The sequence below is a fragment of the Schistosoma haematobium genome, chromosome 3 (genome assembly GCF_000699445.3).
Source record: "Schistosoma haematobium chromosome 3, whole genome shotgun sequence".
Lineage (NCBI taxonomy): Eukaryota > Metazoa > Platyhelminthes > Trematoda > Strigeidida > Schistosomatidae > Schistosoma > Schistosoma haematobium.
The window spans coordinates 47,892,336-47,919,964 of NC_067198.1; the positions used below are offsets into that span (position 1 = coordinate 47,892,336).

At 32.5% G+C, this 27,629-nt stretch overlaps 1 protein-coding gene across 1 annotated transcript; it reads left to right on the plus strand.

Moving 5' to 3' along the window:
• Positions 1-3,077: 3,077 nt before the first annotated feature.
• On the plus strand, positions 3,078-27,368 carry SMOX3 (Homeobox protein SMOX-3; the record flags this gene model as incomplete). Its single annotated transcript, XM_051214025.1, has 3 exons — positions 3,078-4,515; positions 22,239-22,795; positions 26,359-27,368. 3 exons carry the CDS (start codon positions 3,078-3,080, stop codon positions 27,112-27,114), a joined length of 2,751 nt encoding a protein of 916 aa, XP_051070053.1. The 3' UTR covers positions 27,115-27,368.
• Between the last annotated feature and the right edge of the window lie 261 nt (positions 27,369-27,629).

Here is a 27,629-nt window from a genome sequence, read left to right on the forward strand (position 1 = left end):
TACACCACTTCCAACAGCGACAGCGTTAGACAATAAAGAGTTAACTTTAACTATTTGATGTCAATTGCTGAGAAAGGAATCAAACCAAGCTAGCAAAGGATTTTGAACCACATAAGATGCAGGTTTACCTATAAGAAATTGGTGGCTAACCATGTCAAAGGCTTTAGCAATGTCCAGATATAGCACTAAGACTAGATTTCCTTGACTACGTAGAGAATAGACTAAATTAAAGAAGTCAAAATGACATGTCGTGCAAATTTCATGTAAAGAATGAAATGAATGCAAAAGAGTTGAGTAAAACAAAAGAATCTTTAATATTTTGCAAACATACTTATAATATTTAAGTGTTTACACATGAAGATCATAGAACCAAACTGGGACATGTTCCCGTATCCGAGTTGAAAGCGAGAGCTGGCGAAGGCTAATGTACCTTGCTCCACAAGAGCAGGTGAAATGGTAGATGAAAATGGAGGCGACCAGACGCAGAAGCTTATCTTTTATAAATAGAGAAGTTCCTACTAGTGAAGGTTATTCGCAGTTTTTCCGCATTAGCTATTCTTTCAATCGATGTCGTTAGACGATTTTTGATTACGTCAGATGTTCAATGCCCTTTAAATCCCAAACTTATATAGAGGATTTTCTTTGGAACGGAACAACTAGACTTCCGGTTGCAACTACTTCTATTCATATTTTTCCCTACGAAACGGTCTGGGTGGCTATTTTTCGTCAGTTTTTTCTGAGGAACTCGAGTTCTTCGTCAATGCAATCCGTACTGCATATCCGATGTATTCGGTGACATAAAGAGTGCGTGAGATTTATCTTTCTACTTAAAAGAACCCAGCTATAGAAGTTGGTTAGCTAGCCATTCCATGTTTGTTTTCTAAAGATGGATATTTTTAAGGAACCATTACACCTTCTCATCAGACGTACATTGAGGAAACAGATTAATTGGTCTAGCTCACTTTCTAACGTGAAGTCTATTGAAGGGTGACATGAGTTGAAGGTGTGTAAGATATCCTCTAGTTCAATATTATCGTCACAAACGAAAAATGTGTCATCCATGTATCTTACGTATAGGTGAAATCGATTGATAATTGAACTGAATTAGTCGTTTTTTTAATTTTGCCATATAACTTCATGAAGAAAAACAATATGAAATACCAGCACATATTGAAGATCATTGGTATAGTTTGTAGATAAGTTATGGTCTGACTTGTTTCTATCGAGCCAGATTTGCAGATTATTCCATGAGATCAATTTTTGTTGACATTTAGTCATTGAATAGTACTATTTGATGAATGAATACTTCTTGCTTTTCAAACTAAATTTTCGTAATTCATGTCATTTGTAAAACCTAGTGATTTGATATAACGTGATTGTAGAAAGTTGGTGACATGTCCTAGACATAAGTTCACTTTAAGTTGTCACTTACAAGCATGAAACATCTACAATCTAAATGAGATTTTATGCATCCTTGTGAAATACAATCTCTTTCATTATACTATTCAGGCTACAACTAACCTTATGTAGAACCGTGATATATATATATATTCGTTGACTGTTTTTGACATAGCTGCTTTATAATACACGTGAATATAACTAACCAAAACTGATGAATAATGTCATATTATTTTCATTTATTTAGGTAACAACATTTAACAGACTATAGTATCCTCAATAATCAAGTTGCTAAAACCATTGTAATGGTCTAAATGTATCCTAGTCATAATAAAATTTATGAAAATTGTGAACTAGGTACCATGCATTTCTCCAGTGTTTTCTAGTTCTCGCTACTTCACACCTAATAACAGATTTTCTTGTAAAACAACTTCCAAAAGAAAAAAACATTCTCGACTACCTACAGGCAGATTCAAAGCATCTTTACAGGATGCACATAAATCAGCATCGATTGATCAATTACTACCTTTAACATCAATGAAAAATATAAACCGTCACAAATATCTTCTAAACCTGTTGTATAAGTTAGTAACTGTCCAAATTTAATCAATAAAACGTTAACAATCTTCGTGATAACTACTAAATCTCATTATAAATAACAGTACTGGTATGCGAATGCATCAAACTGACTAGTTATCGTAGATTCCACTCACAGTCACACTGTAAAATATCCCAATATGTTCACTTGGTGTTGTTTTGCTTGTATCTTCCCATTGTTATTTAGCACTACAATTGATCAGTCTCTTGTTAATATATGTGTATCCTATGCGAATTGCTTCGATATTGGTTGAAGTCATATGGTTTATAAGCCAAGATGAATAGCTGATGAGTCCCAAATAGGATTGATGAAATGCACATCAAACTGAATTCCACTAATCTAACCACTATTTATTTTTTTACTTATCCCAATATTTCCCTTACATATTCAACTTTCATTTATTCCTTACTTGATCAATAGTTCTGAAGTGGAAAAAAAGATCTATAATTTGTAACATTTAGCAACTGTCATAATGTTAATAATAATAATTCCCTATCGCCAATCAAATTAAATTAAGCTAATTGTTATGTTTATTATGAAATTTGTTAGAGTAGGCAATCAAAGAGAGTAGGGAAATAATTTTTTCTCCCTCTTTCTAATATTTTCTATTCTAAACCAATATTTTATAAATGCGTTTACAGCTTTGTTTGTTCTTTCTAACTCACAATCTATTTGAGCATACAGGAGGAGGATGAGAAAATGTGTTTTTTTTGGTTTTGTTTTAGGAATTCAATGGAGGAGGTGGAGGAGGATGTTTCCATAGAATTGGATCATTTCATTGTTTGTATGTTGATTTGTTTAAATGTCCTATGGATGAAGATTGTTTAATTGTGAAAATATTCAAGAGTTTATAATAGAGGAATATAAACAAATAGAAAACAAACAACATCACCAAGATACAACAGAATATGGTATCGTTTTGGGGGGAGCGGGGAGGGGGACGGAAGAGATGAAACTATACAAATTAAACATAATTAGTGTAATCCTATTATGTAATAGTTACTCACTGGTGTAATGAAATACCACCAACAACAAAAAAACAGTTTCTAATTACTAACATGATATCTATATATGAATAATCATGGTGATACCAAATATTGATGTTATGGAATCTAGTAATAGTAATTCAACACTTTGTTCACAAATTAATCAACCGACAAATGGACAAATTGAATTAAACTATCATTATCATCATCATAATCTTAATGATCATGTTGATATTAACCATGAAATTACTAACAATAACATTTATACCCATTTAGGATTGACATTATCTAATCCATTGATTAATCAATCATTACAATATCAAACAACATCTATTGGGAACTTAACAAATAATTCAGTTCAATCATTGATAAATGAAAGTAATCATGATAGAAATTTGGGAATTACAAATGATCTAATAAGATTGACAAATGTAACAACGGGTGATTTATATTGTTCCGATATATCATGTGAACATGTCACATTGACATCAAGTTATGTTCCATTGAATAATGAAACAATCAATTCGAAATTATGTTCAACAAACATACAACATCCAAGTCAGAGTTATGCTTATTCATATAAGACTAATAATAATAGTAATAACTCAATAATGGGACTGTCAAATCATAGATGGTTTACAGGTTTAAATAATGAAGAGAATGATAAACCATTCAAAGAAGATGTAAAAGAACCAATATGCATTTATACTGAAGCAACAAGTGCTAGTACAACAATGATAACTAACACAAATGAAACTTCATTCATTCCATTATTTGATCCAATTGTATGGAATCCAACAAATTGGAAACAATTTGCAACAATAGCACAACATTCATATCATGATACAATGAATGATCCACTTCTATATAATCAAATGACTGGAATTCATAATAATTTTACGAATAAAACTAATCTGATTAACGTTTATCCTATTGATCAAATGACAAATGATCTATCCACTTCTTTGACAAGATCCAATTTATCTACATTGACTTCATCAAGTTTTACTGATCCAACTGTGTTGAATACTCAATTATCAAGTTATTTAACAAAAAATTCTAAAACTTTAAATCAGTGTCATACTAGTAGTTGTTGTAATAGTAGTATTAGTAACAATAATAATAATAGTGGAAGTAGATTACCATTACTACCATCATTATTAACTGACTGTTCAAGTTCTTCAACTTCCATGACAACAATCAATTCGGAACCAACATTTAAATATCATTCAAATGATTACGATCAAAATACTTCATCTGATATTAGATTAACACAATTCTATAATAATTGTAATGTAAATAATACATTTCGAAAATTCTATCCTGAACAAAAGATATATAGTACTAATAGTAGTAATAATAGTGTTGATGGTTCCAACTCTATAGTCTACAATATGAATCATAATCATAATCAAATGGGTTTTATAAAAACTAACTTTCATCAACAATTCAATGTTTCCAAGACAATAAATTCAACGTTTAATCATTCACAAGAAGAATCTAATATTCATAGAGAAATCGATAAACTTGGAGGTAATTTCATTGAACTGAATAGTTAATATTTGTATTTTTTCAACATATTGTGTTGTTTGAAGAATTAGTTTACTTACTTACGCGTGTTACTCCTCGTGGAGAAGTATAGGCCACCTACTAGCACTCTTCATTCAACTCTGTTCTAGGCAATCCTTTTTTGTTCTTTCCAATTGTTATTCATTCTATAATGTTCTTTGAACTTCCTATTTTTCGCTTCCCTTCAGGATTTTAAGTTAAGATAAACTATTTACAAATCTTAGCTTTAGAGCTTGTATCTGACTGTCTTCAAGCATATAGCATTTAAAAGAAAATGAGGCTATACTGTTGATCATATTGCAATGTGATCGAATAGTAGTTATTCTACACCAAGGGCTAGATAAGCATAAAATTAATAACGACTCAATAAATAATCAATGTTACAATCTGAATTCTTCAACTCTATATGTATATGTCGGTTAAGCTCAGTTGTTCATTGAAGTGAAGGTAAATATGATCTACACGTTCTCTTTGTCAAATATTTATCTAAACAAATCACAATAAGCTTCTTTATTCTTTCTGTAGGAGTGTAATGTGAGTGATACTGTGTCATTTTGAGTATTGTTGCTTTCAACTAACTTAGTACAAAAGTATTGTCTATCCTTCATTGGGATCGTCTATAAACAATGAAATTTGTTAGCATTGGTAACTAATCAAATATACCCCCCGTTTCAATCACACATTTAATGGATATAGAAGCTTTAAATTTTGAGAGAGCTGTTTTATCATTCAGTTAGTAAACAAAAATTTAATGATTCTTATTTATTCAATCTTTTTTTCAATGCATGACTATTATCTCACATAACTGATAGAGCTGCTTTGTTATGTCCAACATTGACGACTTCATATGTTATAGATTAAACTTGAATTCCAATGTGTCTCTTTTGAATTGGATACTTAACGTATCGATTTTATTGAATAAACTGCTGTTATGATCTCTATAAACTTACTTTCGTATGATGGAAATATCTTCATTTTCTTCATAACTAGTAAAAGGTATAAATACAAGTACTAAGTGATTGAAGATCATTGATAATATACTTTGTTAGACCTAAATTTTAACCTTGATAGTATATTAAACAGCAAGATTTGTCTTTTAAAATCATGGATATTGATTTGTAAGTGAGATTCTCTAGCATTCAGTCCCCTTCTGTACGATATTTTCTAATAATCCATTAGTTTCTTTTCATTAATTAATCATAAGGAGTGTTAAATGTAATCAGTATGAAAGTTTAACATATACGAGATTAGTTATTTCATCAGTGGTCTAGAGGTTAAGCGTCCGCGCGCGGGACCGTTGAATCCTGATTTCGAATCCCGCGTGCAGAATCGTAGCTGTGCACTGCTGAGGAGTCGTATAATGGGACGAAACAGACGTCAAGTGCTTCCAGGTTTTCAATAGTGGTCTAGCTTTAATTGACTCAGAAATTCAACTATTCAATTAGATTATGTCTAATGTTTATAAAAGGTTGTGAATATTATTGTATTTTGAAGTTTAACAACATGTAATGAAAGTAGTTGTATAATTATTGAAAATTAGGAATTGTAGGTTAGATGCCTACCAATGACCTGATATGTAATGGAACTCTGGATTTTCATGAGTTTTAGTGAGGTATTCAACTTATCTATGAATTTTTCCGTAATCATTCATCAGAACTACTGGTAACTGTTATAATTTCTATATGGTAATCTCCACTGTAGAAATTCTTTTCAAAGTTAGTCGCAGGTAATAATGATATTACTATTATTATTATAGTAAGGATTTATGTGAATTGTTCAATTCGAGCCACTTTTTCATGATGAATGGATAACATATAAGAACTTTCGTTTAAATTTAATCGAATAGTTTTACAGTATTTGGGCACCGATTTGATGTGAGACATTAAAGTGGAAGAATGTAATTGATAATTGATGAAATTTCTTTGAAGAAAGCTTGAACCAGATTGCCAGGTGAAACGTTGAATTTACTTCAAATTGATTTTACAAATATATTCTTCCGCTTTAATGTTTCATCTGAATAACGCCTAAACACCATGGTCCATTGGATAACTGTGATTAGATGGTGATTGGAGGTAGTCGACAGGAAACCTTGGACCCGGGTTTCGTGCTACTTGGTACTCGTCAGCAAGGTGTACCTGTAATCTTGAGGGAACTGGTGCTCCCTGGTGGATTCAATCTCGTGTCACCCAGCTTCACAATCAGAGACGTTCTGCTGAAACTTATATTGATAATTTAAATCGACTTATAAAATATTACTTGGGGTAGTTTCTGGTTAAAATTTTTAAAAATGGTCATAAAAAAAATTCGAAATTGAATAAGCTAATGTCATTTAATGTAAAGGAACTATGTCTAACAGTGAATTGTATAATTTAATATAGATCTGTTTATACAATGAGTAACTAGGATAATGTTTAACCATTCTCTAAAAAAAATATCGATTTTTCTAAATAATAGTCAATCCTGAACATTAATCAAGAGATTCAAGTAAACAGTACCAAATGAATTTGAAAACTTCACCTCATTTCAGAAGTAGGTCGATATAAAAACACAGTAGCTAAGTGGATAACGAGATGACGTTTGAAGCGAACAGCACTGAGTTCGAATCTCAGAGTGAACATCAATTCTGAGATACAGATACATCCAGCTGACGAGTCTTGAACAGGACGAAACACGCGTCAAACTGGATTCCACTGCTATCCGCAACTGATCTTTGCTTAGAATATGAAACTATTCGATTGAATTTAGACGAAAATTCTTATCCGCTTGTAATTTAGAAATTTCCTTAAATAAACAATAAACTGATAGTAAAAGCTGACTCTATTGAACAAGCTATTTTCTCACAAAGAATAAGAGTAAACAATATGGGTTAGATGATGTTAAATGCATCATTTGTAACTACTAACTTGTTACCATTAACTAAACATACTTTAAAGAAGATGTATTCAATGCATTTTGAAACTTCCCTAACCATGAAGGAAAACACTCACTAATAAGTCAGTCATGTTATTTTAATTGTAGAATTGGGATATTTTACTTCTTTTGTTATATCCCATCATGAGTATTTACTAGAGTTAATGGTCATCTTTTACATACAACATTAGTGAAAATCTTTCTTATTCTCATATATATAAAATGGGTTTGTAATGAAGTTATGGTGAGGCTATAATTTATGGACGAACTTTCAACAGCGCCAAAGTGATTTTATGAGTGTCTACCTACTTAATAAAGGTAAATGAAGGTTAGAAAGCAGTTTGAAGAATAAAGACAATGATTTACAGTTGATGGTAAGCATTACGAATTAAATTTAAGGTTTTTCATTACGAATTGACATCAACTAAAATACCAAAGTACTATTTAACCAAATGGATGAGTGAATTTCTCGTCAAGACCTGTTATCCTAAATCTGATTAGTTCGTTCATAAATTATACTCTCACCAAGTTATGTCTTTCACGACCAAGATCGATTTAACAATGAAGATGAATTCAAGATGAATTCTTTAGATGATTGTAGGTGTCATTACCAAGGTTTGATTTGATAATTTCGAATAAATTGAGCATTGGGTTGATTGTTATAAATAAAAATAATATATTTGTAATATTCCAATGAGTAGAAAATTGGATTTTTCTGACGTTTCGTGGCTTAGTGTAAGTCACTTCTTCAGAGAATAAATAACCAAATTAAATTAATCCAAGTTTAAATAGTATACAATGGAACAATGCAAGAATAATATTTGATCAATCAAAAACAGGTCTGAACAAGTTGATGTCATGTGTGTTACAAAACAACGAACACACTACGTAATACTTTAGTTCGCCTGAAAGAAAAAATCTCTTTCATGTCCACACAGAACTGCGTCTACAAATTAGGTTGTATCGATTGTGATGTCTATTATATTGGAGAGTCATCCCGCGAAATCGTGACTAGAGCCAAAGAACATATTAGGTACACAAAGAAACCTCCTAACAATCCGGTAGAATTGAACCAACTTCAAATTAAATCGGCAATAGCAGTTCATGCCATTTTCAACAACCACCAAATCGATTTTAAAAATATGAAAATATTACAAAAAGGCTTTTCCAACTACAAAGAAAGGAGGGTAGCTGAGGCGTTCCATATAATGCTTAATCCTACTTCTCTCAATAGAAAAGAAGGCCTTACCATACATCCTACTTGGACCATCTATCCTAACCATTCAGTCTGATCGTATTTACAATTTCACACTTTCATATTACAAATTTAAACTCTATCCTTTCTTACCATAAAGGTCACACAAGTTTTCATTCTTAAACAATGCACATATACATACACACACAAATTTACATACTTATCACTTATGAATCACCTTGACAGAAATAACATGACATCAACTTGTTCAGACCTGTTTTTGATTGATCCAATATTATTCTTGCATTGTTCCATTGTACTATTTAAACTTGGATTAATTTTAATTTGGTTATTTATTCTCTGAAGAAGTGACTTACACTAAGCCACGAAACGTCAGAAAAATCCAATTTTCTACTCATTGGAATATTACAAATATATTATTTTTATTTATCTTTAGATGATTGTACCATGAAAGGCTATACATACTACTAACAATTTATTGGTTGAATAACATCTACAATCCTAATATAGTCAATCATATATAACTTGCAAAAAAGGAAAGATAACATTTCAATATAAACTTGTTACTTATATATTATCATTTGTGCTTATAAAATCATTAATGAAGAATTTTCTGTTTCGATAGGTATTTCGTTGTTTTGTAATAAGTGTCTGAAGCTTTACTGATTTATTAGTTCTAGTCATATATTAAACACTTGGATCCATTATATATTGAATTCTGTACTGTATTCTAAAAATCAAGGATTGTTACATCATCGGTAATGGTTATTTATGCCCTAAAAGAAAAACAGTGGAGGTTTACTCAAAGTTTCTAGAGTAACCAATGAGAACGATTTCTGGTAAATTTAAATAATTTCACTCATTGAAATCATGAGTCAATTGAGGGTAGACCACCACGGAAAACCTGGAAGCACTAGACTGCCGTTTCGTCCTAGAATTGGTCTTGTTGGTTAAGCGCCTGGCTCGAGACTGATAGGTCTTGGGTTCGGATCTCGCGGGGTGCAGGATCGTGGGTTCGCACTGCTGAGTAGTCCCATACTAGGACGGATTGGCCGTCCAGTGTTTCCAGGTGTTCCATGGTAATTTAGCTTCAATTGGTTCATGATTTCAATCTGTGAAAATTTCTAAAATCTCCACAAAACCCCTTCTGAAAATTTAAATAATGACCAGGTGCTTTTCTTTTAAACCCCGTATTAAAATATGGATTATTATACAATCTGGAAGCACAGAATTAATAAGTCGCATAAACTGAATTAATTTCTTATAACAAGTTTTTCGAGCAGTACACTTATATGTTTTCTTAAGGTAAATTACATGTATAAAACATGATGATTATGTGTGCCGTTATGAAATCTGATAAAGTCAACTATCCCTAGAAAGTTTTTACTACCTTTATTATTATGATGATTAGCTTTATTCAGTATTATATGTGTGATACAATACAAAATTCTCAGCACAATGTATTCCAGCAAGTTTCCATTTCTTACTTCTTGGTCGACCCTGACAATAAATATTAAGTAATCGCTAGTTAGAAGTTAGCAATCTAGTCAATCGACATCTAAATAATATACATTCTTTTCAATGTATGCCGCTAGCAACCATGATACCTCTGATTGGGCCTTTTTGTAATGTGTACAACAAAAAGTTGTACACATTTCAGAAACGTATCTGAATAAGTTATGTGATTAATAGTTATTCAAATCATAATTATCATAACAGTATCTTAATCAAATATGAATGAAACAGATAGGGACGTGGATCATTTATATAAAAAAGTAGTGAATACTTCAAATTTGAAACAAACTGAGATTCATTAGATAACAATGAAGTTTATAATTTGCTAAAGACAATATCTATTCCTATAATCATAATGCATATGAAACTTAAATTCGATTAAAAAGTAACTATACAGCTAGCATGTAATCTAAATATAGAAACTCAGTTGTTACACGATGGCTTTATTTATTTGTCATTATATATATAAGCAATGATAGATAGTGGTTAGCACTAGAATCCAGTTTGACTCGCATTTCGACCTATTTGGAATTGATCAGCTGGATGTATCTCCATCTCCGAGTTATTGTTCACTCTAGGATTTGAACCCATTACCATTCACTTTATATGTCATCGCACATATATCAATAACAAATAGATCAGTTACGGTCTTAAACCTCAATCGGAAGATTCGATCAAACAATACTAAATAGAATTAGTGATATTGTTTAAAAGATTAAAAGATTACACTAAAACATAAACATTCATGTATGAATTCGCAAAAAAAAGTGGATCAATTAATCAGAATAAACGAATGAAAACTTACTTTTATTTTAGCAAATCATGAATACATCTATTCAACATGTTAAATGTATGGAAAGTCAATCAATGAAGAACATCTTACATTGTGTTGAGTAAAAGTAAATCTGTTGTGTAGTTTTTTTTTTGTTGCCTCATATATGAAATGGCACAGTTGCTAAGTGAATAAGTGAATTGGTATTTCTTTATTATGACGATGAGTACACTAATTCCTTACTTATATATATGTGTACAAATTAACTTACCCGGTATGTTTCTTTTTTCTTCTTCTTTTTATTGTTGCACTAATGTAATTTACTTTATTATTATTATTATTTCATAGAACCTGTCAATTTATTTTTTAAATCTTATTAAGCTGATGATCAGATTATATTGTCTTTGGAGTCTACTTAATTGGATCCTCTCTCTCTCTCTCTCACTCACTCACTCACTCACCCACACACACACACACGTTAGGGATTTCTCCCTAATTAGAAATATGCATAAATAAATACGTTAAATTAATAAAAACACCGAATGATCTAAATAGTTCATAGAGAAGTGATATTGAATAGCCCCAACAATAAAGCAACATGGCGTTACTAAGATTAATTGATTTAATATATTAAAATTAAAAAAAAAGTCATTCAATAAAAACAAACAAAAAAACCAACAAATACATAAGATTTATCAAAGGGGTGGAGGGAGGAGGCGATGGTAGGACAGGGTGATGGCGAAAGAAAATTTTTGTATTTTTTTGAAATAAGTTTAAAAAAAAAAGGTCTTTGATACTTTTACATTAATGAAAATAAATTGAATTAAGTAAAATTAAGTTATAGGCCAAAAGGAATACAGAAAAAAAGAAGAGAAATATAAAACTAAGGCTTTAAATCATTCATTGATATAACTTGATTTACTGAAAGGGGAGGGGTTGAGGGTGGTCGCAGATATTTATATAATAAGTGGTAAAGATATTGTCCATCTCTATTTCACTTTATTATTGTTGTCATGAGAGGCTAATACATTAAAATTGTATAACTTGATATATATATATATATATATATATATATATATATATATATATATTGAAACAATTAATTTGATCAGTAGTAATGGAGTTAGATTCTGTATAGTAGGAGGCTAATGCATCTCTAATGAACGTTATATTTATTGTAACATGTTTCAGTAATTTAATGAATTCTAATGTTGAGTTGGGTTGGATTCTATGAGCTGAGAAATTTAATTACAAATCTGGGTTTTTTTGTCATTGTTGTTTTAGGCAACATAATCTACCAGTAGATAGTTTAAATGGAATATCCATTTAGAAACTAAGGGAAAAGTAATACCATTTTTTTAGATTAGATTTTGATTAATAACTTTACATTAGAAACATTTTTGGTGAAGTTTCATTCTCTAAACAAAATGGTTGAATTCTAAAGTTTCATTTGATGATTTTGTCTAGAAGGACGATGAAAGATTTCAAATTAAACCACTTAGAATTAAGGTATAAAACTCCATAAAAATCATTCAGTTGAGCTACAAATCTTTTGTATGTTTAATCATAAGCGAAAAATAGAGTTTATTTATTACTTATTTATGTATTATACTATCAAGTCTTCGGTACTGTTGTGGCGCGTACTACTTATATTGATATAAGTAGTATATAACGCGAGTCAGGAATGTAATGTCTGGGGAAGAAGATGGGGAAGATCAAGAAAGGAAGAGCGGGAATAGAAAGCAATTAGTATGGAAATGCAAAAACAATGAAGTCCAAGACAATTATTGAACATTTTGCAAATTATGCATTATAGTATGGTTCTTCTATTTTACCAAGTAACTGTAATTTTTTTCTAAATATAATCCGATTGTCCCCACCCGTGTTCTGTTCACTACAGTGTTACCATCTAGGAAGTTTACATAATTTATAGCTGATTGGTAATATCTATGATAGCGGTACTAGGTGACGTATATTTTCATTTAGCTAACAACATTAGAATATACATAACATTTAGCAATGGAGGTTAATTAGATAACACCGTAAGTCTGGCAATTCAACCTAAATGCAAGAGGAATATTTATGATGGTTCATGACATTACATTTTAACTTTTTTTCAAAAAAATCTTGGATTATAAAACCGTGCTAAGGAAATAGATTCTTGATATAATTGTTTTATATTCCCATTCAAACTGTTTACTATCTATTAACTAATTGATAATGAATTTACTATAGTGGGACCAACTTCGAGAATTCATTACATCAAACTACACTACTTCTACCTGGAGATTGTGCTAATGATGTGGTTCAGAAGAACGATGAAAGCTCCACGACTAAATCATCCAGTTCAGAAAACAAAACTCCACCACCTTCATGGTTTCAAAAGTTTCTATTTTTATTTCATCAGACAAATAGTTACAGAAAACAGATTACAAATCAGAAGTAAATAAATTATGTTGATTATGTAACCCAGAAACGTCTATTACATAACATCAAGTAATTTCATTGGTTTCTCAAAATACTTACACTTTTTATGGTTACTTATCAAAAGTTGAAGTTATTATATGTTTTTTGTTTTTGTTATCAAACAGTCATGATAAGTGTTTATCTTGGGTTTATAAACTGGAGTTCTAAGAAATAGTTGAATAGTGTTTCATTATATATTCACAATTTATTTATAAACTTTTGCCAACAAGGGACTGATCAATTGCAGTCCTAAATAACAATCGGAAGATACAAGTAAAACAACACCAAGTGAATTTAAACTTCATCACATTGCACAACGAGGTCGCTATCAGAACACAGTAGCTAAGTGAATAACGCGATGGCGTTTGAAGACAATGGCACTAGGTTCGAGTCCTAGAGTGAACATTAATTCTGACGTGTAGTTACATCCAGGTGACGACTCTTGAATAGAATGAAACACGCATCAAACTGGATTCCACTGTTACTCACTATCTATCTTTGCTTATATACTTCTGGATAAATGTTTCATTGTACAAAGAATTCATCAATGAAAGCAAATAAACTCAAAAATATTCTGATTGAGATCATGAACCGATTGACGTTAGACCATCATTGAAAACCTGGAAGCGCTGGACGGCCATTTCGTCCTATTGTGGGACTCCTTAGCAGTGAGCATCCACGATCCTGCTCGCAGGATTCGAGCCCAGAGCCTTCAGTCTCGCGCGCGAACGCTTAAACTCCTGGACCACTGAGCCGGCACCCAATGGTGTTAATGTCTAACCTCAATCAAAAACTTAACAATCTCCATAACCCCTAAACTGATCAAAAATATTGATTGAGATCATGAACCGATTGACGTTAGACTACCATTGAAAACCTGGAAGCACTGAACCAATGACCAGTGGAGCTAATCCGTGTCGGATAGAGACAGGTATCTACCTCAGTCACACAATTTTATGGATTGGTTGAGGTTAGAATTGTTATGTTTTCCTAATTTTTTTTTATCAGAAAATTCATATTTCTCATTTTAAACTGACTGCAAAATAAGCATAAACATAATAATTATTATGTCAATTAAAAAATTAGATCTTATGACTTCTTCATCTTTCTCTAGTTAACTTTCTAATCATTATTACAATGTAATAAATAAGAGAGAGATATAGAGCAAACAAAATATGTCTGAAATTTGAGATGATCATTAGTAAATTATCTCACGGGAACAATTATGGAATAAGAAATATTGTCTAAATGATACAAACAAAATTGGCATCAATCGCTTTCATGAACTAGTTTCTCTTCTGTATTTTCTATATTCAGGAGGATTTACTTATATACATACATACATACATACATATATATACAAAAAGTCACACATACATACATCAACTCCCCTTTTGTAATCTGCTACTTATCAGCAAACAAATATTCATTGCCATTTTCCATCTGTCCTCTATAGTTTGGTTGACTGAACAAAACAAACCCCGATTGCAACTAATTAATAGTAATAATAATTTTTGTTATACTAAACAGTATCCAATACTTTACTAAATAAAAAAACTATGAAACAATCAGTAAATTAGAATTTCACAATGGATTAATTTTTTGTTGTTGTTTAAAATAAGTAAAATGAAGTGAATATTATTGGGAAGAGTGAAAGTGAAAGGTAGACTGATTTCTCCCCTCCACTTCCTTCCCCTCCCCCACTTTCTCAATGAACAATATATAAAAATGCATGAACAACTAAATTTATCTCACTAATTAACTAATTAAATTAATTTTCCACCCCACCCCACCTCACCCCTCTCTCCCTAAAATTATTACTAACTGAATTGAATAATAAAATATTCTATTTATTGATTTGTACTGGGAATATTTTCATTCATTCTCTAGTTTAATTCCATTGACTAGATACAAATATTGTTAGTTGATATAGAGATAGAAAGGAATTGATTTAGACAGGAAGAAATATATTTTGGTTATAAAGAACTAACCCATTTATTCTTCAATAATTCAATTATTTTTTCTTAAAGTTTCCTTTTATGTATCAATAAGATTAATATGTATTTTTGGTTGATATAAGATTGTTTATTATGAAGTTGAAAATTATTTCTTACCTAAGAATTTATGCTGTTTTCTTAATTTGGCTCATAAACATAATTATTTGTTTCACTGATTGAAATCATGAGTCAATTGAAACTAGACCACCATGAAAAACCTGGAAGCACTGGACAGCTGTTTCGTCTTAGTATGGGACTCCTCAACAGTGCGCATCCACGATCCCACACCCCGCGAGATTCGAACCAAGTACCTATCAGTTTTGCGCCAGGCGCTTAACCAACTAAACCACTGAGCTGGCATCCAATGGTGTTATTGTTTAACTTCAACCAATTCATGAAGTTGTGCCACCGTACACACCTGAAGCGAGACTGATAGGTCCTTGGTTCGGATCTCGCCGGGGCAGGATCATGGATGCGCACTGCTGAGGAGTCCCATACTAGGACGAAATGGCTGTCCAGTTCTTCCAGGTTTTCCATGAAGGTCTAGCTTCGATTGACTCATGATTTCAATCAGTGAAAATTTCTAAAATCTCAACAAAACCCCTTCTGATAATTATTTATGTCTATTATCCCTCATGAAAGAGCATACGTCGCTGACCAGGATCCTCCAACTAAATTTCACATGGACTCTTCTTCCTAAATGGTATTCATTCGTTTGATACTTGTCTCTAATTCTTAGTTCAACATGTTCTTTCTTCTTCTTCTTTTTTCGTTCGTCTTTATGAATCCAAGTTCAGATTTTTCTCGTGATGCAGTTTGATGATTTCCGTAATGTATGTCTTATCCATATTTAGTGTTTTATTTCCTAATTTACTCTTTAGTTGTTAGTTGATTTGTTTCCTGTCATATTAGGTTGTAGCTGATGATATCCACTGAACTGATTTGACGTATCCTGAGTAGACAATTGTTAATGAATACCAATTTACATGGCATTGGGATATTAATGGAATGAAATTTAACTATTTATGATAAGATATTGAGATGGGCGATACAACTAAAACAAAGAAGTAAACAATGACAGTATTAATCGAATACCTAAAATAAAATTGAACATGAATGAATATCGTACATAAGATTTTAATTAATCTTATAATATCGGTTCAGTTGTTTTATAGCCTTAGAAACTGAGGTCTAATTATCAAAATCGATTCTTACTCCGTTACTACTTAAACTATAAAGAAAGAACATAGTATAAAGCGAAGTGAAGATCCGATCATTCTTCTTTGATAAGTTTAGAACTATTAATTTATTTAAACACATAAACATTGGTGCAAGGAGGCGCCAAATATATATGCGTCACATAAATCATTCGATTTATATGAGGTGCCCAAACTGAAACAGGTTTTTTTAGAGGGCCACACCTGGAGCCTTTTACCTAAAGGTCTGATCCACAAGGCAGTGGAGCAACGTTAGGAGATGCAGTCTCGTGGTAGCCGATGATCAACGATAGGTTCATAAGCCATTTGTTCCTTCAGGATACTGGAGCCCATGTACACCATTGGTTTGAAGTCAAAGTTTTCCAACTCCCCTAGGTGGACTCTCCGTTTCCACCAACCCAGTTAAAGCGTTGGATATTCGCTTTTCGTCCTCTCAATTTCGTAAACAACACCCCCATCACTAGAGGGCAGTGAGTAGGACTTCCCTGTCACTGGTTGTATGCACTTGACCGTGTGAGAGCATTTCGGGATGCAGAGCTGCCTCTCCCCACTCTTTACCGTACCAAAGCACTTGGAGACTAGAATTTGACAGTCACTTACCTATCCTTGGTTTACTGTTGTTCTGAAAATCTTATAGCTTTCATAAATCAATCAATTTAATTGTTTATTTTCTGTTTAACAAAACTCATCTTTTAATAAGGGAAAGTTAGCGATCTTGTGATCTTGAATAGACCTTATTTTGTTTGTTTAGTCTTAAGTGTTTTCATAAGATTTGAGTGGTTCTATGAATATGATTAAAGCTTGTTGAATATATAAGTTAGAAGGTTGAATAACACTGAACATAACTATATTATATACATATTATGAAGTAAATACTAGTCAATTTATATTGATACATCTTCGTGAACTCAATTATTTAAATGTGTCCTGTTCTCTTTATAGTTTAGACGTAAAAATTTATTTAATAATCGAATTTATGAGTCAATTGAAGCTGGACCACCATGGAAAACCTGGAAGCATTGGAAGACCGTTTCATCCTAGTATGGGACTCCTTAGCAATGAGCATCCACGTCCCGCCCCTCTCGCGACATTCAAACTCAGGACCTATCAGTCGAATGCTTCCACGTTTTCCATGTTGTTCTAACTTCAATTGGCTCATGAATTCAATTAGTAAAAATTTATCCGAAAATCTCGATTTATCTACGAGTTTTTTCGTGTTTATATGCATTCATTTGAATTCGAGTAAAACTAACATGATCACTAATTACATCACTGTAGAGATTTTTTTAAGCATTCTAATTATTATAATACAAGTATCATCTTAAACGTGACTTTAATCAATGCTGATCCTTGTAAGACATGGTTCAGAGTTCTCCTCATAGTTTCTCTTGATAATCAAAGATTTTTTTGAAAACGAATGACGAAACTAATGACAAGTTTCATAGAAACTATTTAATTGATAAAATCTCTATTAATTTGGATCCATTTGATAAATTGAAGTTTTCATAATATGAGAACTTCAATCATCTGCAAGATCTATTATTGTTGGCTGTAATCAATATTATCTATTTAAGGTAAAATATAGAATTCTCAGCTGAAATTATTTCAACAAGTTTCCTTCTTTTTTTTTCTTGATCGACCCTGACGATAACATGTTGACTGGTCGTCAGTTAGATGTTAGCAGTCCAGTCAATCAACATCTGAATAATGAACATCAGTCAGTCAGTAACAACGTAGAACTTCGTACGTACGTATATCAGTTCGAGTTGCCACACCACATTAGCACAGAGATGCAGTGGTCGATTCAAATCCCGTAGTGGTAGAGGTAATAAGAGTATAAGCAGTAATCGCGAAGATTAGTGTTTGGAGATGTTACTTAAAGAGTATAATACAGTGAAATAAATTTGGGAAGAGAAAAAAAAGAGACAAGGAGGAATAAGGAGATCAAAATTTGGGAGAACACAAAGAGTGTATGCACCTGCGCCATTGCAAACGATTTTGAGCCATGTCATTCAGGGTCTCTAACCATATGTTGCTATCATCTCGCGGTCCCCAACCAGGTAGTATACACCTAACAACATGACTCAGTCTACTTGTCAGTGACTTCATGAACTTGTGCCATGTTTTGGTCTGGCCGCAACTACAATGTTTATGATTGGACTCTTTTGTAACTTGTACAACGAGATATCGTAAACTTTTCACAAAGACATCTGAATAGTTTATACAACCAATAGGCATAATGATGTATTAAAATTAAATAAAGAAACTTGTTGAAATATCAAGATGGCAGGGTTAGGTAACCCAGATATTCCAGAAGGCCGTTGTTTACTTTACATGGAATCACTTCACTAACATAAAAATCTAATGGTTCTTTAACATCATTTACACTTTTGTTGAAATTGAAGTCTTGTTCATTTTCAGACTAATAATTTCAATAGTTGAGATCATGAGTCAATCTAAGTTAGACCATCAAGGAAAACCAGGAAGCACTGGACAGCCGTTTCGTCCTATTGTGGGAATCCTCGGCAGTGCACATCCATGATCCTGTCTCGCGAGATTCCAACCCAGGACCTATCAGTCTCACGCCAGGCGCTTAACTTCTTGATCACTGAGCTAGCCGTCACCCAACGGTGTTAATGTCTAAATTTAACTAATCCACGAAATTGAGAGACACATCCATGATTGTCATTAATGAGTTACTATCTCATAACTGACCCAGTTGAACTCCACTGGTCACTTCTTCTCACTAGAACTCCAGGATATATCTTTTGAAGCCATTCACTAGTGAGCATATATGTATCATTATTATAAGAGAATATTCTATAAAGGGAAATATATGCATGCTAAGAAGTCCTTTTGAAAATGGTCTAGTTTCTCTTTTCTTATCTCTTTTTTTAATTAGCAAAATAAAACAATTAAAGAATAGAAAGATTTAGAATGAATGTAACACATTTATCTTAGATTCTTTCTTATCAAAATGGAATTTATTCCATCTTCTTTAATCAAAAAAATGTATCTTTTTTTCTTGTGTTTTCTTTTTCCAATTTATCATTGTGATTTCTGTTTTCTTCTTCTTCTTCCTCCTCTTCAACAACAACAACACCAACAGTAACGACACCAAAAACAAAACAAAAACACAGCAAAAAAAAGATAAAGGAAAACACCATCAATAACATGATTGTTATCAATTCATCATTATTATTATTATTATTCTATAAAAGGAATTGGTGTATCTAACATTCCCTATTTACATGATTATTATTAACCTTTTAGATAATGTTGATTATAAGAGAAAGCAGTATTCAGTCGTATAACACTTTGAATAAAGAAACATTTTACATTGTATCATAACAATGATAAAGAAAAGTGTTATTCGGTTTGAAGACAATTGAGGTGTCTATGAGTATAGAAATGTTTCAGTTATTTTGTACATAATGAATGTACCTCTTATTATGACTTACATGGATTTGTTTAGAAGGAAGAACAATTTCGGGAATATGCTGAATTCCACTTGGAAATTATACGACAGATGTTTTACTATAGAAGATCTAAAGTATAATGTAACTAAATCAATGTGTGAGTGGTAATCATTAAAGGAGGGGGGAGGGAGGGAGAGAGGGGAGACAGAAGTTTCCATTGCCTTTATATATAAATGTCCGCCTTTAAGATTTAACAGGTATAACCGAATAATAATACAATTATTAATAAAACTGTGTTTTGATTAAATCTTTGCTATTAGTTAAGATAAGCATAGTTGTCAAACATCGCACATTTACACATAGAATGTTCAATGGAATATATAAGAATAGAAACTTCATTTAAAGATGATAGTTGGTTTAGTGTGAAGCGAAGGGGTGTCAATTAATTTACCAGAATATTATAAACAGATGGTATTATGACATTCATTCATTCTTTTCATCTGCAAATAAATGAAAAGTGATTTACTTTTATTAACTATTCACTTATTTACGAATAGGAAGTTTATGACATAATAAACAAAGAAGAAGTTAGCCATATTAACCGATTATTAAACAAGGTATAGTGTATAATTGATCAATATAGTTGTCAATATTGACAGGTTACTATTTTAAACAATTAAGTAAAATAAAACACAATCATGACTATAAATTCACTTGATAGTGTTTGTTTGAATCTTCTCATTGATGTTTACCACTGTAATTGATCAGTGTCTTATTAGAATATATGTATACTGTGCAGACGGCCTCCATATTGCCTTGAGTCACAAGTATTATAACTAAAGACGGATGATGGCTAGCAGTGAAATCCAGTACACGTGTTTCTTCCTATTTCGGACTTGTCAACTGAATGTACCTACATCTCAGAGTTAATGTTCACTCTGGGACTCAGATCCAGTATCATTCACATCAAACTTCATCGCGTTATCCACTTAGCTACTGAGCCCTGATAGCCAATCATCACTATATTATAGGGTATAAATATATCAGACCGTTCATACACTTACTAGATCATTCGAATAAAAAAGCTGTTCATACTGATATGTATCCTTAAACTTATATAGAATAGTTGACTGACAAACATAAATGGTTAGCTGTATAATTTTATAATATATTCTCTAGTACATTTTGTTTCATTTTAGTGAATAACACTGATTTAAAATGGAAAATTTTCGAGAAAAAATACTATACCTATTCATTAATGATGATGTAAGATCCACTCTGATATCCTGTTTCATCACTCGTGTTTCTAAGTTTTATCAGTAATTCCGTAACGTAATTCCTAAGGTGAACTAATCGTGTAAAGTGAATGAATACCAGTCTTCGGAGGTCAGTAATAGTTGAAAGACTTCTTAGCACTCACTACGTTGCATTGTTAACAGCATCATGTATAATGTACATGGTGTAACTAAAGGTACAAACTATTATGCTCTAGCTACAGCTTTGAATTATGAATCACATAGTATCAATTATCTTGAGAAAGACCTTTAAAATGCTTGGAAAAAGAAGGTTTTTACATGTATCATATATTCTTAGTCTATGTCTTATTAACCGGTGGATTGAAATGGCGAATATATTTTAATGATGATAACCAATGTAGTCCAGTACTATTGATATGCTTGAATGCCATTACGAGTTCAACTTGCTCGGTAAACGGAACGAAGGTCAAAGATATAATGACACAATAGGTTATTCTAATCCGTTCACCCCGGCCCTGATAACTAGATCAAGAAGTCTTGATGAGGCGTAGAGAATGTAATTTGCAGGCACCGAGAAAATGCGAGGTCATTAAGCACATAATTCAAGTTTATTTATACAATGCTAGAAACGCCCTTGGTAGAGCCACAAAATAGCGTACTAAAAAATCCGTCAACCAATGATAGCCAAGTATTTCCAAATGGGAAGCTGTAGGTCAATTAAGCGTCTCTTGGCGCGAAAACATAAAATTCAAATTTTCCGGATAAAATTACAAACTCAGGACCTTTTCCAAGTGAGTTCTGGGGATCTAACATCTTCAACAACTATAGTATTTCATTTATCAAATTCCTCATTTCCATTTATATAATATTAGTATACTTTAGACATTAATATCATACAATTCATGTTATATCTTTCTAGATCATTGTCAATACAAAACCTATCCAGATGAATTTCCATCTTCTTCACCATCTTCTGATAATGGATCAATAATGAATCGTGATCTTTCAAAATCTTCAACATTGTTTACATTGAATCAACCATCTAATAATAATAATCATACTCAATCATATTATAATACAACAATAATAAATCCAACTGAATCAAGCCTATATCATGATGAATCAGTTTTAAATCATTGTCATGATGATAGTTTCAATAATAAAGTCAACAGCTTACATAATAATGATAATAATGACAATACTACTATTACTACTACTATTAATACTACTAATAATCGTCCAACAATCAATTCTATTATTACAAGTCCAATATTATCAAATTTTTCTAATTCATCATCATCATGTTTAAGTCTGACAAATTTACATGAAAAACGTAAACAACGTAGAATTCGTACAACATTTACTAGTTTACAATTGAAAGAACTTGAGAAAGCATTTCAAGAGACACATTATCCTGATATTTATACTAGAGAAGATTTAGCATTAAGAATTGATCTTACTGAAGCTAGAGTTCAGGTAAAAATTGTACTTCTCGAATATATATACATTGTTATTCAGTAGTTATTCAGTAGTAAAGTGGAATAAACTATCATTTTTAACAGTAGCCACTGGACGGCCGTCTCATCCTAGTATGGGACTCCTCAGCAGTGCACATTCATGATCTCCTCTCTGATTATAATCATCATATGTCCACTAGTGACTGGCTTCGAAAGGTTTTTTTTTAGTTATAGTGAGAAGCAGTGACCATTGGATTTAAACTGGGTTAGTTATGAGATAGTAACTCACTGAAGAAAATGGTGGATGTGTCACTCAATTTCGTGGATTAGTTGAATTTAGACATTAACACCGTTGGATGGCGGCCAGCTCAGTGGTCAAGAGGTTAAGCGCCTGGAGCGAAACTGATAGGTCATGGGTTGGAAGTTTGCGAGGCGGGATCATAGATGCGCACTGCTGAGTATTCTCACAGTGGGACGAAACGGCCGTCCAGTGCTTCTCGGTTTTCCTTGATGGTCTAACTTAGATTGAATCATGAATTCAAAGTTAACATTACTACAATCACCACAAAGCCCCTCCTTGAAATGAATATAATCATATATTTAGTATTGTGGAATTAGTATTTTGTGAACTGTTGAATTTAGCTAATGTATGGAGCTACTCTATATCTGGCTTTGATTAGACGAATATTTAGAGATTATTGTTTATTATGAGAGCAAATTGAGGTAATAGGAAAATGCAGTGTTGTCTGTTTCGGAAGTAAAACTATCACGATGGGTAGCATTGCAGTGGGTTTTTTTACTTTCACATTTAACCACTAATTTTGCAATAACAATGAATATCTTGTCCTTATAAAGTTGGCTATTACAACAAACTAACTATCATTAAATAGTAATATAGTGAACGAGAACACAAGTGGGGAACAGTGAGCCCCTAAATGCCCTGGTACGGCAGAGAGTGGGGAGAGTCCGCTCTCCATCTTCAAATGCTCTTACATGGCCACGCGTATATAGCCTCTGCCAGGGAAGTCCTACTCACTGCCTTCTCGCACCATGGGTGTTGTTTACGAAATTGAGAGCACGTAAAGCGAATGTCCGGCGCTTTACCCGGGTTCGTGGAAACGAAGAGTCCATTTAGGGGAGTTGGAAAACCCTGATTCCAAACCACTGGTGCACATGGGCTCCAGTATCCTGAAGCAACAAATCTTGTATGAACCAATCGTTGGTCACCGGCTACCATGGGAATGAATCTCCTTACGATGCTCCACTGCCTTGTGGATCAGACCTGTAAGTCGAAGGCTCCGGATGTGGCCCCCTAAGAAGACCACCTGCTTCGGTTTGGGTACCCGGGCAGTATCACAGCCCCCACACATATCGAATGAGATTTGTGCGGCGCATATGTATTTGGTGCCTCTTTGTACCAATATCTATGTGTTCAAATAATAGATAATGATAATACAAGTAGGGAAAATCAAATGTATTTGAATACAAAATTACAGAACATCTTGGTAAAATGTGATAACCATACAGTAAATACTTCATTTGCGAAATGTCAATCAGTCGTCTCAGATTTCGCTGTCCCTTCATTTCCACACTGATCATTCACTGTACTCGTTCTCTCTTTCTTCGATCTTCTTAACCTTCTGTTGCTAGGTATTTCACTTTCGATTGATGATACATCGGTAGCACACACCACCATAAGAATAAACAAAAACGGTACAAATCATTTGTTTAAAATAATTCTTAGTGAAAAGAAACCATTAACATATTGTCTTAATTAAGAATCACCATGTACTACAATTATTATAGTTGAATCTTTACACTTCTCTTTATTGAAGAAAACATCTAAAAGCTTGAAACATATAGTAAGTTAGAATAGAATGGAAATTTGTTCGTTACTTATATTCGAGTTTATTATTTCGAATGAAAGATATCTGATCTATAGGACTCAATTTGACTTCAAGTTAACCAGACCAACTTTGTTAATTCTGACTAATTATTGACCAACCTATTCTTCACATACTGAAATATTCATTTCAATTATATGAATAGTCCACCTTTTCAAACCATGATAAATGTTTCTTCATAGAAGGTATACTTTTCAACTATTTAATGAAAATGAATCGATGAAATTAGAGTTCCGAGTTACATGGAAAGTTTGACAATTGAAATATTGTTGTTTATATTCTAAGTAAAGATGGATAGTGGTTAGCAATGGAATCCAGGATGCATGTTTCGTCCTAGTATCCATCTTTGCATAGAATGCTTGTGAATTAAGGCAATATGAAGGCGATATGCACAGGATGCACATATGCCAATAAGAGATTGATCAGTTGGATTCATAAGCAACTATGAGACGATCCAAATAAGCATTACCAAGTGAAATGTTGTTTATAGTTATTTCATTATGGTTTAGTGGAAAAGTTCTTTCTTCATAATTCGATAGATACTTTCTTGATAAAGGTGTAATAAATCTGAATTTGAGAATGAATTTATCAAAGTGAAGTACTTGTTTCCATTCTGAAATGACTTTATATTAATAATAAGAGATATTAATCAACATATGCTCACAACTGACTGGCTTCAAGAGGTATTTCCTGGAGTTCTAGTGAGAAGCAGTGACCAGTGGAGTTCAAATGGGTCAGTTGTGAGGTAGTAACTCACTGATGACAATCGTGGATGCGTCGCTCAATTTCGTTGACTGGTTGAATTTAGACATTAACACCGTTGGATGCCGGCTCAGTGGTTTAGTTGGTTAGGCTCCTGGCGAGAAACTGATAGGTCGTGGGTTCGAACCTCCCAAGGCAGAGGCGTGGTTGCGCATTGCTGGGGAGTCCCACTATAGGACAAAACGGCCGTCCAGCGCCTCGAGGTTTTCCATGGTCGTCTAGCTTCAATTGACTCATGATCTCAACTGTTTAAATAAGGGAACTACTAAAACAATGTCATCGCAATTCTTTCTCGTTCTTCGTTGATTTGGCTGCGGTGCTTAAAATCTGACCATGTACTTTACTTATATTATTAACTTGTAAAGCAGATTATTATACATATGTAATTCTGTAATTTTGAGAGAAATGATGCCAACTGACGGATTTGATCCCTTGTCACCCACTGATCAATCAATTGTGAGAACGTCCCAGTCCTACAGGAGGTCAGTCGAGGCCTGGATAACTCAGTGATGATGTCTTTGACTGTGAAGCTGGGTGATACGGGATCGAACCTGTCACAGAGCACCAGGCCTCTCAATATTACAGGAACAGCATGCTGACGAGTGTCAAATAGCACGAAACCTAGGTCCAGGGTTTCATGTTAACTACATCCAACCACCATCTTATCTCAACATAGTGCACGCAATGTCCAGTTACATAGACTAGTGGCCACACTGCGATTTGATCAATAGGATTCGATCTACACTAAGAAGCACCTGACATGCATGGAATTGATCAACACACAGTTATAGATCAATTGTGAAGACATATGTAATCCATTTTGAAGTAAATTGTACCACTTTATGTAGTAACTAAATTGAAAACAGTTTTTTTTGTAGTCTTTGAATTATTTATTTCCATTTTTTTCACCTTCAAGGTTTGGTTTCAAAATCGACGTGCAAAATTTCGTAAAACTGAACGTGTTATTCAACCAGATACTACAACAATCACATCATCATCATCACCATCAACAACAACAATAAATATAAACAATATTGAACATACTAATCCATCCTTATCATCAACTATTCAACATACATCAACGGATCATTCAATGTATAATACAAAATTACATTCAACTACTTCATTAGATCATCAAGAAAAACTTCACAAAGTAATTGATCCTTATAATACAATTGATAAACATGAAACAATCAATACTGATGATGTAATGATGAATAGAAATAAAGAAATGGATTATCTACCCCTATCATCCACATCACCATTATCCTATAATTCACAAGATGAATTAAATTATACTAAAGAAATGTATGAAACATTTAAAAAATCGGAACAAATTCAATTCACAAATGAATTTTATCCATCATCATTTAAAGATTCCCTATTTTCAGTAATACAAAAATCAAGCTCAATAATACCAAATCAATCATATAGAGATTGGTCAACTACTTATTCATTGAAAGATAATGATTCTATAAATAGTAATATCGTTAATAATAATAATACTACTACTAATAATAATAATAGTAATATACATCCTTTATATAAACTTACACAAACATGTAGACAAGTAGATAGACTATTAGTTGGTGGAACATATGATACAACATCAAATACATTACATAAGAAAATGTCAGATAAACAACAAAAGTTTATGAATAAAAAAAAATAAAGAAAAAAATTGTTAGTGACTTGTTTCTATGAGAAAATGAAAATCTTTTTTTGGTGGTGGTGGTGATGGTGGTGATGGAGGGGGCGGGGTGAAATTAATACAATTTCTTTCATTTATTAATATCCATTCATGATTAATTATATTTTGTTCATATTCAACATACATAAACTGGTCATTCCTTAATTATTCTTATTAATTTTCTTGTTATTTCAATAAAATGTTAATCACTATGATGGTTAAACAACTAACACATGAATGCTAATTACTAATAAATTCATTATACATTATGAGTTTTTTTTATTGACTATTCATTATTATATCATAACTATTAATTTTAATGGTTGAGATCATGAATCAATTGAAGCTAGATCATCATGGTAAACCTGCAAACACTGGCCGACCGGTTCGTCCCACTGTGAGAATCCTCAGCAGTGCACATTCACGATTTCACCTCGCAAGATTCCAATCCAGGACCTATCAATCTCGCGCGCGAACGCTTAACCCCTTGAACACTG